Genomic DNA, 15,959 nt, shown 5'->3' with positions numbered 1-15,959 from the left:
TTAACCAAGCTAAAACAGCTGAACATATGGGTCACTTACTAAACATACACAAAGCGCAATGAACAGTATTCTGTATTCTAAATTTTAACTTAGGATAATTTTAATTATAAACAGAAGTATCTTAAATGTGTAGAATGGTTTAACTTTTCTTCCTTTAAAAAATAAACAATAATAAATTCAAAGAAGCAAACCCCAGAACGTATTTAGCGTAAAGTAAATGCTGTTCTTGATTGTATGCTGTGTATGCCCACTACACTTCAGGGTAGTGATGAGTTCCTAGTGTCACAGAATTAATTTTTTTTAATTAATTGATTAAACTTGGACTTCCACAGAAAGCATCACACCCATTCACCCACATAAGAAAGCAATGCAAGCTACGCATACTTCATTTTTAATTCATTAACCTCCACACAGACTTCAGCAGAGTTCAGAAGAAGGGGATACAGATGGGCTTTTCTTTTTAAAGAATACCAGTTATTTGCCCTTTCTTTTGCTTTTCAGTTGTCTAACTGTACTGCATCCAGTAGTATTATCTGGTAGTAACATTCTTGAATGAAAATACAAGATAGGTTGTTGAATGGCTGAATACTGTAAAGACTTTCCAAAGATAACATCTGCTCTAGAAGGCTAAGTGATAACCTAATACTTAAAGAATCAACATACAATTTCTCAGAAGAGATTTACAATTTTTCAAATTGATATAATTAGTGTATTTGTGAAACTGTCTGTCAAGCTTTGTGAACCATACTAAAGTGAACTTATCTGACTGATAGAGTAAGATTTATTTGTTTATGGTAAAGCATTTAGAGAGAGAAAATTTATTCTCTCTCAATGCTTTTGGTATATATATATATTGATGAGATTCTGGAAGACTTTGCATTAAAATTGCAATGCATTAACCATATCTAGAGTTTTATAAGCTATTTTCATTCATTTGGAATGGCAAATGTGGAAAATACTATTTTAAAAAATCTGAATAACTTAAGAGAAAAAAATTAGAGACCTGAATAAAATTATTTCAGAGGGAAATTATACAAGATTTCATTTATTTCTTCTAGTCTCACACAGGTAACTGTTTTGAACCAAGTCTCCCAAGGAAGAATATACTTAGAGAGTGATTTATTATTTAAAGAATTGTTTACTGGACAAGCCAATACAGCAGTCAGCTTAAAATAGAAATTGTGCAGTATCTTTGAACAGTAAATCTCTATCTACTTTTTCCTTTCTTAATGATACCTAAGTTTCTTCTCATGGTAAAGTCATGCTAGTTGGAGTCCTTCCTCAGTAATTACTGTATCTGTACCAGGTTGAAAGGGCAACCTCAGTCAGTTTACCTTTTACCTACTGCCTTAATTCTGAGCTATATCACTAAAGGAGACTTGCCATCAGACACAATTATATCTTATCAAAAGTTAAAAGGACACTAGTGGAAGAGTGTAACCTCTTAAAAATACAATCTACTGGTTCTTTATTCATGCATATCTTTTGACAGAATATTGAATAGCCTATTCAGCAGTAGTAAACTGAAGACAATCAGCAGTAGGAGAAATTAAAAACTGTCTTAACTTTCTAAGGAGATGTCAATGAACAAGAATACTTATCCACAGAAGAAAACACATGCAATGCTCAAATCTCTGCTATGTTTAGAATGTGTCTATTTAATATGTGGAATGACTGCTCTCTTAACAAAGGCTGGGGTCCAGATTTCAGTTTGTAACATCTTAAAAACTGAACAAGTCAAATATCTTCTTAAAATAAAATGAACAGATGTTAAACAATGCTCACATTAATACACGCAAATCCGCCTTATACAGACCTTCACAGCAATCTTGCCACATCCTGAGGTCCAGTTTAGGAATATCTTCACAGCTACTATATCCATGTGGGAATTCAGCCACCTTAAAGACATCATGTTGTACCCTGGTTATGTTGTCTCCATTGTCACACAAAACTCTGGCAAGAGATGTCTGCTTGAGCTGAGTGAGCTGAGCAGGTGTAAACACACCTGGGTTCTCATACCATAACCTGTAATCTCACAGAAAAGACAAGTTTGCTAGTGAAAAAACAAAACATACAGTTTGCCAAAGATATTGCAATAGTGTATTTAGAATATTAATTATTCCATAAATCCTGTTCTCATCTTTACATCGTATCTGAGGGAGTGATCCAGATGCCACAGTGTAAGTGTTTGGTGTCACTTCACCCCTAGTTGATGTCATGTTGACACTCTGAAAGTGACAAAGTCCTCAACAAATCCCTTGATTTCTGTTCTAGTCCCATTTCAATGTTTTGAGTATCTTTGGACATCTAGAATGAAGCTAGACTACTAAGTGTAAGATTTTTTTAGGTAGAGATAGATTTCTATCTCCAGGTAACTTTCTTATGGATATGAAAAAAAATTGACAGAATATCTGAGATTAGAAGAATGGTCAATCTAGACTTAATTTGTTATCATGATAAGTAAGATTGTTTAGTTTACTAAGGATATTTTTTTCTGTAAAACTATTTTAATAACTATACTAATTCAGGGACTTATTAATAACTGAGCATATGCTCAGTTAACTCATTACATTCAAGAAGGAAACACTGTGGTTTTCAGTAATTTATATATCATACATAAAGGGCTAAAAGCCTGTTACCAATAGAAAATATAAATAATACATTACTATGAAAAAGAAGCCAGCCTTTGGGCAATAATATGTTTTAAATTACTGTCCAGGATTTGAAAAAAAAATTCCATTGTATATTTTTTAACATATAAGAATTGTTCACTGTGATATTGTTTACATCTCACAAAACTTTAGTTATAATTCCATATTGATACTTTTCCAACCTATACCAAAAATAAGTAGGAGGCTTTTCAAAATTTATAAAAAACTAATAAAAAATTATACTAAGAATCATCAGTAAGTTCTACCAACTTATTATTTTCATGAGGCATTGGACAATGCCTAATGAATTTCTATGTACTAGGATCAGAAAACAGATTCTGAAATTTCCAGCCTGACATGAAGTTAGGCTCCCTTCAAACATCACTCCTTTTCCTCGCACAGGCACATTTGTTTTGCAAACAAAGCTGGCAGCTTTGATCCTCTGCTTACTATAAAGGCTTTTCAAAGAAGTGCAAGTTGCTTTCATTATGTCTAATAATATTTTACTATTTGCTGGCATGTTGCTTCAAAACATTTGTATTCTTTGGACAGCAGAATCACATTTCTTCAATACTCAATGTTTCCCTACAGTTTGTAAATATCGTTTCAGAAAAGGAAATGAAAAAACCCAAACCAGTATAATTACCCTTTTGTGACACAAATAGGAGGTACTTGTCTCCAGCATCTGGAGTTCATACTGCATATATTTCTCCTTTTAGTCCCTCTGCCTTCAAGCATGAGAGCTTTATGTTTCACAGCTTAACTTTTAAGCAGATTTTATGTAAGAAAGCTGATTTTTTAAAAAAGCGTACAAAAAGGCTTCTGTTATTGATTAGAGAAAAAAAAAAGCCTTTATACTATTTTAAGTAGCAACTTTATGGCTCGTATAAAGCAAATAACATTAGATAAAGTGAATCAAATCCTATTTCCTAATTCTTCCTCTGTTTCCCTTTCATTATGGATGGGACTAATCAGCATAACTCTTTCTATCCTCATGCCATGCAAGATCCAAGATCTGAGGTCACAAATTATGTTAAAATGAAGGAAATGTTGATTTTCAGATTCTGGACAAGTGTTCTGAAAATATGCAAAGGAAATCTGGCTGCTGTAACAATAGCAATGACTATTTTCTTATTTCAGGTACTGTAGAAACAATAAATAAGAAATTCCTCATAATGTGCATGCAAAATACTTTAAGAACAACTATCAAATTATGTTCTCTGGGATAACCTCCTGCTTTTGAATCTCCTTTGGTGCACATACTGGTGCACTTTTGGTACATATGAAACATATATACTTCAGTTATACACTGTGATAGATACTTTTCTAAAGTAACACAAAAAGTAAAAGTGTCTCAACAGCATAATTTCTTTGCCAATAAAATAAATAACAAAGATATGAGAAAAAAACACTTTTCAGGAAGATAAGTGACTTGAATAACGGGCAAAAGAAACTTGGCATGTGTTGGCTGTGGTGCTTTTTGCAGATCGGTATGACAGATTCACCATAAAAAATAACAGTTTTTTAAAATAAATAAATCTAAAAATGTTTTAAACCTGTATTCTTCATTTATTAATTATGTATTAAAATGAAATTTATATATACATAAATCAAAATAAAATGCAGTTTGGTTTGGAAACAAGACATTGCAAATGTTATTTAGCACCCTCAGTTTAAAACCAGTGTTGATTTCCATGGTAATTCAATTTACCTGTCTCCATTTCGAATACGCCTAAACTGTATGCTTAACAGACACATCAAAGTTGGCCCTAGTCGGCTCCCTGGAATTAAGTCTTCTACCATTAGAGCTGGAAATAGATCTATGTTCAGTGGGGAACCATACAACCTACAAATAGAAAATCACAAATATTTAATAACAAATATTTTACATTTACAAAATAACCACTACATGGTAAAACTAAGGGCAAGAGACATGAACAACGCACAGTAAAAATGACAGTGATAATGCTACAACATTTGTGAACAACCTGTGGGTGTACACACAAGAAATCCTGCAATGTAAATTGGATATGAGTAATATCATAGGTATCTGCAAGTCCACCCCACAATTTCCTTTCTCCTAGTAGCTTTCTTTTGATTTCTTGGAACTGCTTCTTTTTCAATAGCTTCTCTTTCCTGCCTCTCTGTAGACTTTTTATTTTACTGTAGCTAAGATTAATTCTCTGTCTTTGGTTTTGTGTAGATAAGCTAAGGATGGCAGGTAGCTGAAGACTTATTTTCAAACACTGGAACTAATGAAGAACAGATTACTGGTAAGGAAGGATGTCCACATGAAAGTACAGTGAACAATATTCCCACTTCCTTTAGTGTACAGAATAGATGGAACTAAACATGTAAATACTGGCATGAGACTGGCATTAATATGATCTAACATTGAATTAACAGTCATATTTAACAGCATCTATAAAAACAGACATTTTAAATTAACCATTTCCTGAACACATACAGTATATATTAACTTCTCATTGTTCACAGAGATGTAGAAGTGAAGAAATTACCTGCATTTGGGAATTTTCCATATCTATTTTCTGGTATAGATGGAAGTTTCTTAAAAAATTCCTTTATCCCTTTCTTAATAAATATTTTCTTTTAGATAAGATATTTAGGTACTATTTTTGCATGCACATTTAGATAATTGATTGCTTTTCTTCACCTCAGGCTCACCTGCTAAGTTTCTCCCTGATTTCAGGATTCTTAATTTCATTTTTCAGATCTTCAAAAGTCTGAGCTGAAGAAAGATTACAGTAAACTCTAAAATCATGGTAGGGAGGAATTCCATGATCTCTGCCTCTCTGAATATTCATAGCTGCCAGATCTAAAGCCACAGTACGTGCCATGGAGAAGAGTCTTTCTGTTAATTCTGTATTGAGTAATTGTGATGGGACACGCATCTTACCAGCAACACCAAACAATCCCCTTAGAAGTGGATCAATGCCTCCTTCATTTACAATCCGAAACGGAGAGAAGAATGCCTTATGAAGAGGTAGATGGCCTTGTGGAATAGGTTCAAAGTTTTCATCCAGTCGATACAGAAAAGGATTAATGAGTGTGTGACCAAACCTAAAAGCGGCAGTTGCAAACTCATTAGTTATGCCAGAATTAACACTGGGATCATAACCCTTATATTCGCCAAGCATCTTCATGCCTACCTCTCCAAAGATCTTAGGTAGCCAGTGGCTAAATGTTATGTGTTGCATTTCTGCACCAACAATTTTGCGTGTTTCATGATATATTGTGTCACCATCCCAGTGTGGATTGAGTTTCAGTAGCTCTGTGGCAATTCTGTTGTGTTCTCTAAACCACAACGTGTGGATGCTGGTAAGACCCAGCTGTTCGTTAGAACGCTGATCACCAGCTAAAAAGCAGGGAATAGGGCTCTCATTTTCATCTCTCATACATTCAGTTGGCGGGCCAGTAGCAAATGGAAGAAGGGACTTTCCAGATCTCTGTACAATGCCCTGTCTCAGAAGACCCCTTTGACTCGCCAAATCTCTGATTTCTAGTGCTTCATGATCTGAACTGCCATACACATTGGATGCATCGATGTACGAAGTTAGCTGGTTGATCTGTTCTCGCGGGTACACAGAATTCATCAGGAGAGATGTCATGCCACTTCCACAAACTGGACTGGAGCGTACAAAAAACATGCAGCGTGCACCGTTTCGAACTCTGGGATCATTTGGTGGTATCATGATTGAAAAGCATGGAGGATCATTTGTACAAACTGAACTGCAATGCTGACCATCTGAAAACCTGGCCTCACTTAGGGCAGCCACTGTGAGGTCAAGATCATGGTCGAGAAACTGACCCCACTGCATAAGCATGTGAGTGTACTGGTCATCAGGAGTTATTGTTTCTGTTCCAATCAGAGTAGTTGAAACCAAGCGAGGCATCGGGAGTGGGTAGCCATTAGAGAGCCTCTTGGGTTCAATTCCCCTAGGCAAATTAAATCCATTTTCATAGACTGACTTTAACAGACGTTCAAAGGCTGTCAGAGAAGCACCCCACATTGGATGCTGAAGGTTGTTGCATGTTCCATCATGTGTCCTGTACTTCTGGTGGAAGCACATATCTGAGCAGTTATTCACTCGTCGATGGGCTGTACATCCTGAGAGATTAGCTATCAGATTCAAGTACTGTGGGGATACAAGATCATTATAGTGATAACCTGAAACCAGAAGACAGAGAGAAAGTCAAAGATTTTTTTATAGACTCAGTGTCCCACACATTGAAAATTTATTTGAAATGTTATTTTACTATTTTGCATTTCCTACCAGATTTAACATTCCTATTGTTTAAAAAGAACAATAATATAACCCCATATGTGTACTACAGCATTATGTCATTTGAGCAACAACCACTATTAGGTTGGGAGGGAACTTTGTAAAATTTCAGTTCAAGTACAATTTTTACAAAATGTTCACAAAAAGCGCTCATTACTACTTTGTCATTTAAGAAACAGAGATCTTTCCAGAAATAAAAGCCTCTTATTAAGGCAAATAGGATTTTTTCCCCATGTTAGTAAAAACATTTTAAAAACTGTCAGTAACATTTACAGAAATTTCGACTTTATCATTTGAGACTTGATAATTCACTGAACGTTGTTTTGTTACAGTGAAAGTTGCAGAACTGTAAGGAAAAAATAATTTAAAAATATATATATAAAAAAAAAGAAAAATCCACAATAGAAAATAACCACAGGCAACGTAAGGCAATCTCCAGGGCAAGTGGTGTGGCATAATGCATATTCACATTATCCAGGACTAGTTTCGAAAGAGAAGTGGTGCTCATTTAACACCTGGCATAGGTTTCATCTGCAATTCACACCATTCATCTCTGGAAAACTTACTGTTTTCCTGTATTTTTTCTCAGTTCATAAAAAAATAATATAGAATCATAGAATATTTAGGGTTGGAAAGGACCTTAAGATCATCAAGTTCCAACCCCCCTGCCATGGGCAGGGACACCTCACACTAAACCATATCACCCAAGACTTCGTACAACCTGGCCTTGAGCACCGTCAGGGTTGGAGCATTCACAACTTCCCTGGACAACCCAAACCAGTGCCTCACCACCCTTACAGTAAAGAACTACCTCCTTATATCCAATCTAAACTTCCCCTGTTAAAAGTTTTAACCCATTACCCCTTGTCCTATCACTACAGTCCCTAATGAATAGTACCAAATATATACCGTAATTCATTAGAATTATGGTTTTGTAACTTCTAACTAAGGCTTGTGTTACACAATCTCTGCTTTGGTATGACAGCCTGTGAAAGGATTGAAGACCATAAGACATCCTAGTACTATGCTGGGTGACTGCAAATATCAGAACATTCAGGCTGCGCCTTGTCCATGTTGCCTATTAGGAGACACTCCAAAAGTGATTTTTTTCCTAGAAACATTTGGGTTTCATTACAGGAAAAAAGAAAAAAGTCATGAATTTCAGCTATATCTATATTATCAGCTTGTTCAGAACAACAGAAATGTGCCTGCAGATTGAAATTTTTGATGCTATGAAAGACATCCCTACTGTATCCATTGTGCAACAGGAGCAGGCTTCCTTCAGAAAAGCTTTGGTTTGTACTCCTGGACTAAATGCTGCCCTGTACCACATTTTCACTTAATTTTAAAAGAACCTACACTGTTCAAGATCATACCGCAACTCACACCAAAGCACAGTAAGTGGGAACAAGTGGGAGATTCACTTCAAATGGGACCTGCTGACCCAAGGCATAGACACACCTTGAGTGATTAATGGATATACAGTATGGATGAGTGAGGTTCCAGGATCCAGGAGAGAGCCCAGAAGTGGAATATTTGGCAATGCAGTTGTATTTTTTGCTAACTAGGAGACATCATACACAATGGGTCTTGATCTGGAAAGCTTGCAGTCAAGAATAAAATCAAACAAGTAGAATAAAGGCAGAAGACAAAAAGGAAATGTTTGAGTATACATTGATACTCTGTTCCCACTATTATCTACTTACTCAAGAATATGAACTGAATGCCACTTCTGCAAGAAGCTGGTGGAGGCTACTTGCACACAGTTGGGAAATGTTCCTGTTAGTGCAGAGCTCAGTCCCAGTCTGCCTGCAAAGACTCTGACCTTCACCTACAGTCAACAATATAAATGTGTGCTAAACACATTGGGTCTCTGCCAATTTCCACAATGCAGGGCAATTTCAAACAGACCACCTACAGCCCCTCTTTATCTTTCCCTTCAAAGGGACTGGATTGCTCAGAGCTGCTTAGATGGGACAGGACCTGTGCTCAGTCAAAGGATCTATGTTTTCTCAGCCTCAGGCTACATGTAGTCTGCGTGGTTTACAAGTCAAAGCAAAGATATTAAAGAACCTACTGCTTGCATTAGACAAAACTAACCTGTTCTTGTAGACATATGTAAATTATTTTACGGAATGCTACAGACCAGGAAAAAGAAAAACAAACCACAGAGCAAACCCAGTAAGTGCCACTGAGTAATGGAGCAAAATATGCTTTTTAAAGATACTACTGATTACATATTATAATATGCTGGCTACTAGGGCAGTTTAATTCTAATACTACACCCAGAAAACATATTTTCTTTATAATAACACTCCTGTTAAAATCATCTTTAGTCATCATGGTGTTCTTGCTTTATGATTATTATTCATACCTCCCGTATGAAGATAGGCTGAGAAAGTTGGGGCTGTTCAGCCTGGAGAAGAGAAGGCTGCGTGAAGATCTCATAGCAGCCTTCCAGTATCTGAAGGGGGACTATAGGGATGCTGGGGATGGACTATTCATCAGGGACTGTAGTGACAGGACAAGGGGCAATGAACTAAAACTTAAACAGGGGAAGTTAAGATTAGATATAAGGAAGAAATTCTTTACTGTTTAGGGTGGTGAGGCACTGGAATGGATTGCCCAGGGAGGCTGTGAATGCTCCATCCCTGGCGGTGTTCAAGGCCAGGTTGGACAAAGCCTTGGGTAACATGGTTTAGTGGGAGGTGGGCCCTGCCCATGGCAGGAGGGTTGGAACTAGATGATCTTAAGGTCCTTTGCAACCCTAACTATTCTATGATTCTGTGATTCTATGATTCATGCAATCTTTACATAAATATTTGTGGTTGCCCTGGTAGCCACACACATTTCTGAAATCAAGTTTTTAGCAAAACTCAACCTTGAATGTTTTGGGTGGAATGGCCTTCACTTATTACCAACTTAAAACATTCAGCTTCTCTATTTAGAAGTTCAGGTGGGATGCAATGTCTAATCTATGGATTAGATCGGATGGCTTTCTCAGCAGAATGGAGGCTGCCATAAATGACAGCCTCTCACCCTTAATTACCCCTTGCACTGCAGGCATAAACTCTGGCTCTGCTTTCCAAAAGGCTGACTGATGAGCATTTCTAGTGCTTAGAAGATAGCTAGTTCAATTCACATAATACTAGCTATATTTTTTTTCAAACTGCAAGGAAGTTGTTTCATACAGTCATAGAAATATTAATTAGAAGGGACCTCCTACCCAGACCAAGCTCCAGCCTAAATCAAGGCTGTCTCCAACACTGAATCAGCTCAGCTGTATCCCTGTCCATCAGGCTTTACAACCCTTCAAAGACTGAGAATCCTCAGCCTATTTGAGTAAGTTGTTCCAGGGCTGCATTGGCCTTCTGGTGATAAACTGTTTCCTAACATTCAATCTGAACCTCCCAAGCAGCAGTTTGTAGCCATTCCCCTTGTTATAGAGTCTGGCTCAGCAGAGGAGAATTTGGCTTCAAGGTCTTTTCTTGGGATATTCCAAGATTTTACATTTTAAAAAGTCTCTGAATGGGAAATTGTCAAGTTTCTCAATTGTTCCCAGTGGAGAAGTGCTAACTAACACCTTTAATTTAAATTTGATTATTAGAAATAAAACTGAATAAGGACAAATACGAGTATTAAAGTCCAAGTTGAGGTTATTTAAATGAAACCAGATTTATTTCACTATTGAAGTTTCCCCTAAAAGACAGGTTTCTATGAATTTTGTAGGGCTGAGAAGCAAGCTCTGGTTGTGAATAGAATTTCCAGTATCACAGAAAATTGCCTGATTTTGTGTTCATTAATTGTATTTTTACACCTTAATGCCAATTCTTGGTAAACCTCAGGTGATTGTATTTCACTATTATAAATACTAGTGAAAAGTAGTCTAGCAATTCTCACACACAAGATTTCATATATTCCTAGTATTATATCCAATATGCTTGCATATTCATCTAATCAGTGAGCTAAATTAAATCAGGTTGGCCTTATAAAACACAAGCCTTCAAATAATTTTGAACAAGATTTAGTGGTAAACTATTAATCACAAATTATTTACTCAGCTCTTATAACAAGCTTCTTTTACTAGCAAATGTTACAGTACTCCCCAAAGCTTGCAGTCTTTGGTCTTATAAATACTTGCCTAGGTCACAGTGAGAGTTAAAAGTTTTTTTGAAGTTACAATAAATACTCAATTATAAACATTAAAAAGAATATAATAAGTAAAAAATATTCCCTTTAGATTTTCAGTGTAGCTTTTGGCTGTGTCTCAAAAAGTCTATCATTATTTCCAAATGCTTCAGCCTTGTCTCTCAAGCCTATTCGCACACATCGCTACACACATTATTTGTACATGCTCCAGCTGGACTTCCATGAATTTGAACTTGGACTTTTCTACTAAAAGGTAAAAATATTAAACCTTATATTTTTTTGCTATTCATAAAAAGCAGCAAAACCTGTATTTCTTATTACGACAGAAAATTCCTTGATAAAGGAAACAATTAGCTTAGTTTGACACACACTTAAAAAATGAGGAGCAAATAGTTTTTTTTTTAAGACTATCGTGGTACATGCAGAAACCTTGGTTGGTAAAGTATACAAATCCTTCTTGCTACATCATCTTTTCTCCTTCCCAAGACACGCTGCCACTGAATGGTTTTACTTAAAGAAACAGGAAGAAAATACTGATTAATAACAGAAAAGTCTGTTCTGCTATGAAACAATGGTCCTAATGAATTAACAGCCAGGGAATTAACAAACAGGACACATTATGCCCTTCCATTATACTAAATTTGACCAGTAGAATATTCTGAACATGATTTTTTCCCTAATATGTCAGTGTGAGATAAAAAAAATCTCTACTCAGAGCACTCAAACAAACTTAGTTACACCACAATGCAGTAATGTGCAAACCAAGGACTGAATTGGGCAAACACGCACATACATTTGGTAAAGTTTTGCAAATTCAAATACACCACTTATTTCAATGTTATGGTTCTGCAGTTGCTACCCACACTCAGAAAACAGTTTAATGACTTAAGAATGCAAATACACTTCAACACAGAAAAATAACAAGAGAGTACTGACTTGTTCCATTCAGGTCAACCATTAGACCATCTTGTACATGATCTTGAATAAGCTGCAATGTCCTTTCAAATATTTCCCCAGCTCTTGCTTGCTCAACAGTGTATGGATCCCTTGGGTATCGAAATAAGGCCAGCAAATCATTTGGAGAACGAGGACGACTGATGGATGATTAGAAAAAAATAGTAAGTGTACACAGGAGTTGTTATAACAACGCTACATAAATAGTGTAAATGCTCAGCAACAGGATTAGTACATACCTTGATTACTCATCTCAAAATGGAATGCGAACAAAAAAATATTTAATTAAATAATAAAACATTAAACACTTAGCAGCAATTAAACATTTAGTAGCCTTTTAATAAAGATTATCTCAGCAGAAAAACTGCTGCAGTGAATAGAAGTCTCAACAGGAGTGTTTAAACAATAGGAATCCTTACATGTTAAACAGTTAGTATTCCCAGAACTAACCAGATGTTAACACTGTCATTAAAATAATGAAATGGCTTCTTGCTTAATAAATCTTCCACTACTTCTAGTATATACAAAATTTATTTTGACTTCACAATATAAAAAAAAGAGAAAAGGTTACCTGTCAAACAGATGTGTACGTGTTGAATTTATTGCTCTGTCAACAGTTGCAATTGCTTCCACAATCGATGTTTGCACAAAAGGATCTCCATTTCGGCTGACATTAGGGACTACAGAGAGAGGAATCCATATGTTATGGCAAAACTGACCACAAACACAAAAAGATACTTCTATAAAACAGAGTCTAGACACAACATCATTTCAGTTGTACAAAGTAAACTCCTGTTCTTTAAGCATTAGCTTGTCCAAATACAAAATTCTTGTCTGGTTTGGAATTCTATTAAGGAATATCACAGTACATAAAAATTTGTAACATTTATAACATAAAATTTATAACAGAGATTAATATAAGCTTATAAATCCGATTGCTTATAATTCTAAAACAAAATGAAAATAAGTACATACAATGCTAAACTGTCCACTAATTAGTCCGAAAATTTCAAGTAGAAATTACCTAAGAAAAATTAATTATTAAGGGTTTTTTCTGGTGTGGTGTGCTACCAGCCTCCAGGCATTGATATCAAAAGCCTGACCTATATCCGCTGAAATCAATGCAAGTATTCCTGTTGAAATCATTGCTTTCAATTAGTACTGAATTTGATGTAAGAATTTAAAGGGTTTACAGAAACGTGTTACAAGTAGAAAACACTGACAGGCTTAGTTTTCCTTTTAGAACACATGCATCACATAAATTCGAAGACATTTCACAGCTAAAAAAAAAAAAAAAAAATCCCCAAACCCCCTAAATTTAAAAAAAAAGCCACAGAATTTTTATATTCCTGAACAGCTACAGTAAATTAAGATGGCTCCTCTCCTGAGCTTAGTCTAGTAAGCAGCACACATTAATTTTAAAGGGCTAGAAAAATTGTATTTATTTTGATCACTACTTTGTTTTCTACTTCAAAATTATCTAGCTTTTTAATACTACTTTTATAATCACATGCTTAAAAGCTATTTAATGACTGCATAACACTGGTAATTCAGTAATGCATAGGCCCATTCATCTGCTTTTTTATGCAGTACTCAGTTGCTGCTGGATGTTTGTACAACCTGTCTAGGGCTAATAACCTTCCTTTTAGTCTAAACCGAGAACTACCAGATCCAGGGACAACAACTAACAATTTCCAGAGTGTGTTTAGATTGGAGAAGCCGCACAGGAAGAAGGGTAAAGTAGGGAAGAAGTCCAAAGCAAATATACTGGAATAAAATCAGCAGATGCACAAAATCAGCTGACATAAAAAAATGTTGTTTGCGAGCTTTTCATTGCTTCCTTTTTTATTTTTTTCTGAGGCAATATTTTATCATTCCTTCATAATGAACAGCTTAGGCTGTGTCTGTACGAGTTTCAGAGTCGAGACCTGGGTAATCAAACTTAACCACCTATACTGTCAAGTAAAACAGGTCCTGGCACTCTATAGCTGTAGCTGAAGCCCCTTTCTCTCCCCTGAGGCCAGCTGTCTTGGGCTGCTGACAACATACTCCCACCATCCACAAACAGCTGACCCTTTCCACTGTGCCTAAAGTGGTAGCACCTATGTGTCGTAATTACCCTCTGTCCTCCTTGCTTGTTGTTTCATAGCAACATTATAGAAACTATCAGGTAAGCTACTTATTTTAAGGAAAAATACAATTTACAAGTTTGCTACTCAATTGTTTCAGACAGGGATTGTGTGCCATGAACCATCTTAACACTGCAACATTGCAGACTGTAAAGTCCGGGGGCTGGTCACCTTCCCTATTGCTGTCTACAATAGATGTAATCTTGGTGCTCATTTTAGATACATGTTTTGCAGAGCTATCATTCTGATTAATGGTACACCTGATCTGAATCATAAACCTTGGTCATAGAATCACGGAACTGTAAGGGCTGGAAAGGACCTTAAGATCATCTAGTTCCACCCCCCTGCAGGGACTCCTTTCACTAGACCAAGTTGCTCAAAGCCCCATCCAATCTGGCCTTGAACACCATGAATGTTCCAAAAATGGTGCATTCACAACCTCCTTGGGCAACCTGTTCGAATTCCACACCTCTCTCACACTAAATTTATTCCTTATATCCAACCTGAACCTCTCCTTTGAACTCATTACCCCTTGTCCTATCACTGCAGTCCCCAGTGAAGAGAAAGGTGGTCAGATGTTAACTGTACTGTACTTGATTTTTGTTTAAACTAATTGCTGCTGTAAGTTCTCTTTTTAAACGGATAGATATTAAAAGTTAAAGCTCCCTGTAAACCTTTCACATGATTTTGTGGGGCAGGGGGAGCAAAATGGCAATTTTTTGTAAGCAGTGAAAATGAAATACACATATATCCCACCTTACACTCAATCCAGACACTTACAAAACTACAGAAAAGGACAGAAGGAAATTACATAGAAAAAAGCATCTTCAAAATATTATCAAATGTGGCCAGCAAAACCTGCCCACCAGCTTCTATACACATGCCTTTAATCCATTTCAATTTTAGGAAAAGATTTTTACGCATTAGGACCATTCATAACACATTAACTTTGTTTAAAAGAAATATTGACAAGCAAGTTTCTAGTCATTTCTGGCTAATGCCATTATTAATACTATCAAGATAGCAATTGTCAGTACTTATAATCTGTCCTTGCTCCCCTGTGAGCTGCATTGTAACAGCAACCACAGGAAACGGTTTCTGGTATCTCACTAGTTTTAAAGAGAAACATCATTTACAGTTTCAGACTGTGTCATATTTTCTACTGAAAGACAACAACAACAAAAATTACAGAGTTTCCTTTTGAAAATGAGTCTGAAAAATCAACAGTTTTACTCAATGAGTCAGAAAAGCATTAGTGTCAATCCTTAGCATCTTTGGCTGCTTTATTAAAAATTATTATATATTAATGATTAGTAACTATTATTTTCAATTATTACATTAAAATAATTGTAATAAACTCAAATACTCTCCTTTTCTTTCTGTTTTCTCCTTTAGCTTCCTACATTCATTATGACTTTCCTGAATTCTTTCACAATGGTTGCAGTCTAATTTTCAACCAAGTACTGTATGTGCCCCTTTAAAGATGACTCAAGGCCTTTTGTCAAGTTATCCCTAAAGATTAGGCTGTGTATTTGACTAGCAAATTTTAATAGGTCCAGATAATGTTTCAAGAGGAAAGTAGTATGACTAACTGGAGCCCAAAGCATTGCTTATTTCGAAGCTTAACTCATAGAGACATTTTGGCTGACATATTTTCATCTTACGTCTGTGCAGATACTTGCCTGAATTAAATGAAGAAAAAAAAGAAAAAAGAAGAAAAAAACACACACACAAAGAAGAGGAGTATGGGAGAAAAACTGGAACATAAATAA

General features: G+C 35.9%; 1 protein-coding gene across 1 annotated transcript in view; it reads right to left on the bottom strand.

Moving 5' to 3' along the window:
• Window positions 1-15,959, bottom strand: part of PXDN (peroxidasin) — a 92,861-nt gene that overhangs the window by 11,373 nt on the left and 65,529 nt on the right. The window contains exons 15-19 of the mRNA XM_057431804.1: window positions 12,630-12,738; window positions 12,041-12,198; window positions 5,337-6,840; window positions 4,363-4,497; window positions 1,817-2,025 (exon numbers count right to left, since the gene is read on the bottom strand). Of these exons, the coding sequence (XP_057287787.1) occupies window positions 1,817-2,025; window positions 4,363-4,497; window positions 5,337-6,840; window positions 12,041-12,198; window positions 12,630-12,738 (2,115 nt within the window). The remainder of the gene's footprint in view (window positions 1-1,816; window positions 2,026-4,362; window positions 4,498-5,336; window positions 6,841-12,040; window positions 12,199-12,629; window positions 12,739-15,959) is intronic.

Source organism: Pezoporus wallicus, unplaced genomic scaffold (assembly GCF_028554395.1).
Source record: "Pezoporus wallicus isolate ANWC-B61680 ecotype Strahan unplaced genomic scaffold, APGP_CSIRO_Pwel_v1 contig_161, whole genome shotgun sequence".
NCBI lineage: Eukaryota > Metazoa > Chordata > Aves > Psittaciformes > Psittacidae > Pezoporus > Pezoporus wallicus.
The sequence above is the reverse complement of the archived record's forward strand: the minus strand, read 5'-3'. Positions and strand labels throughout refer to the sequence as shown.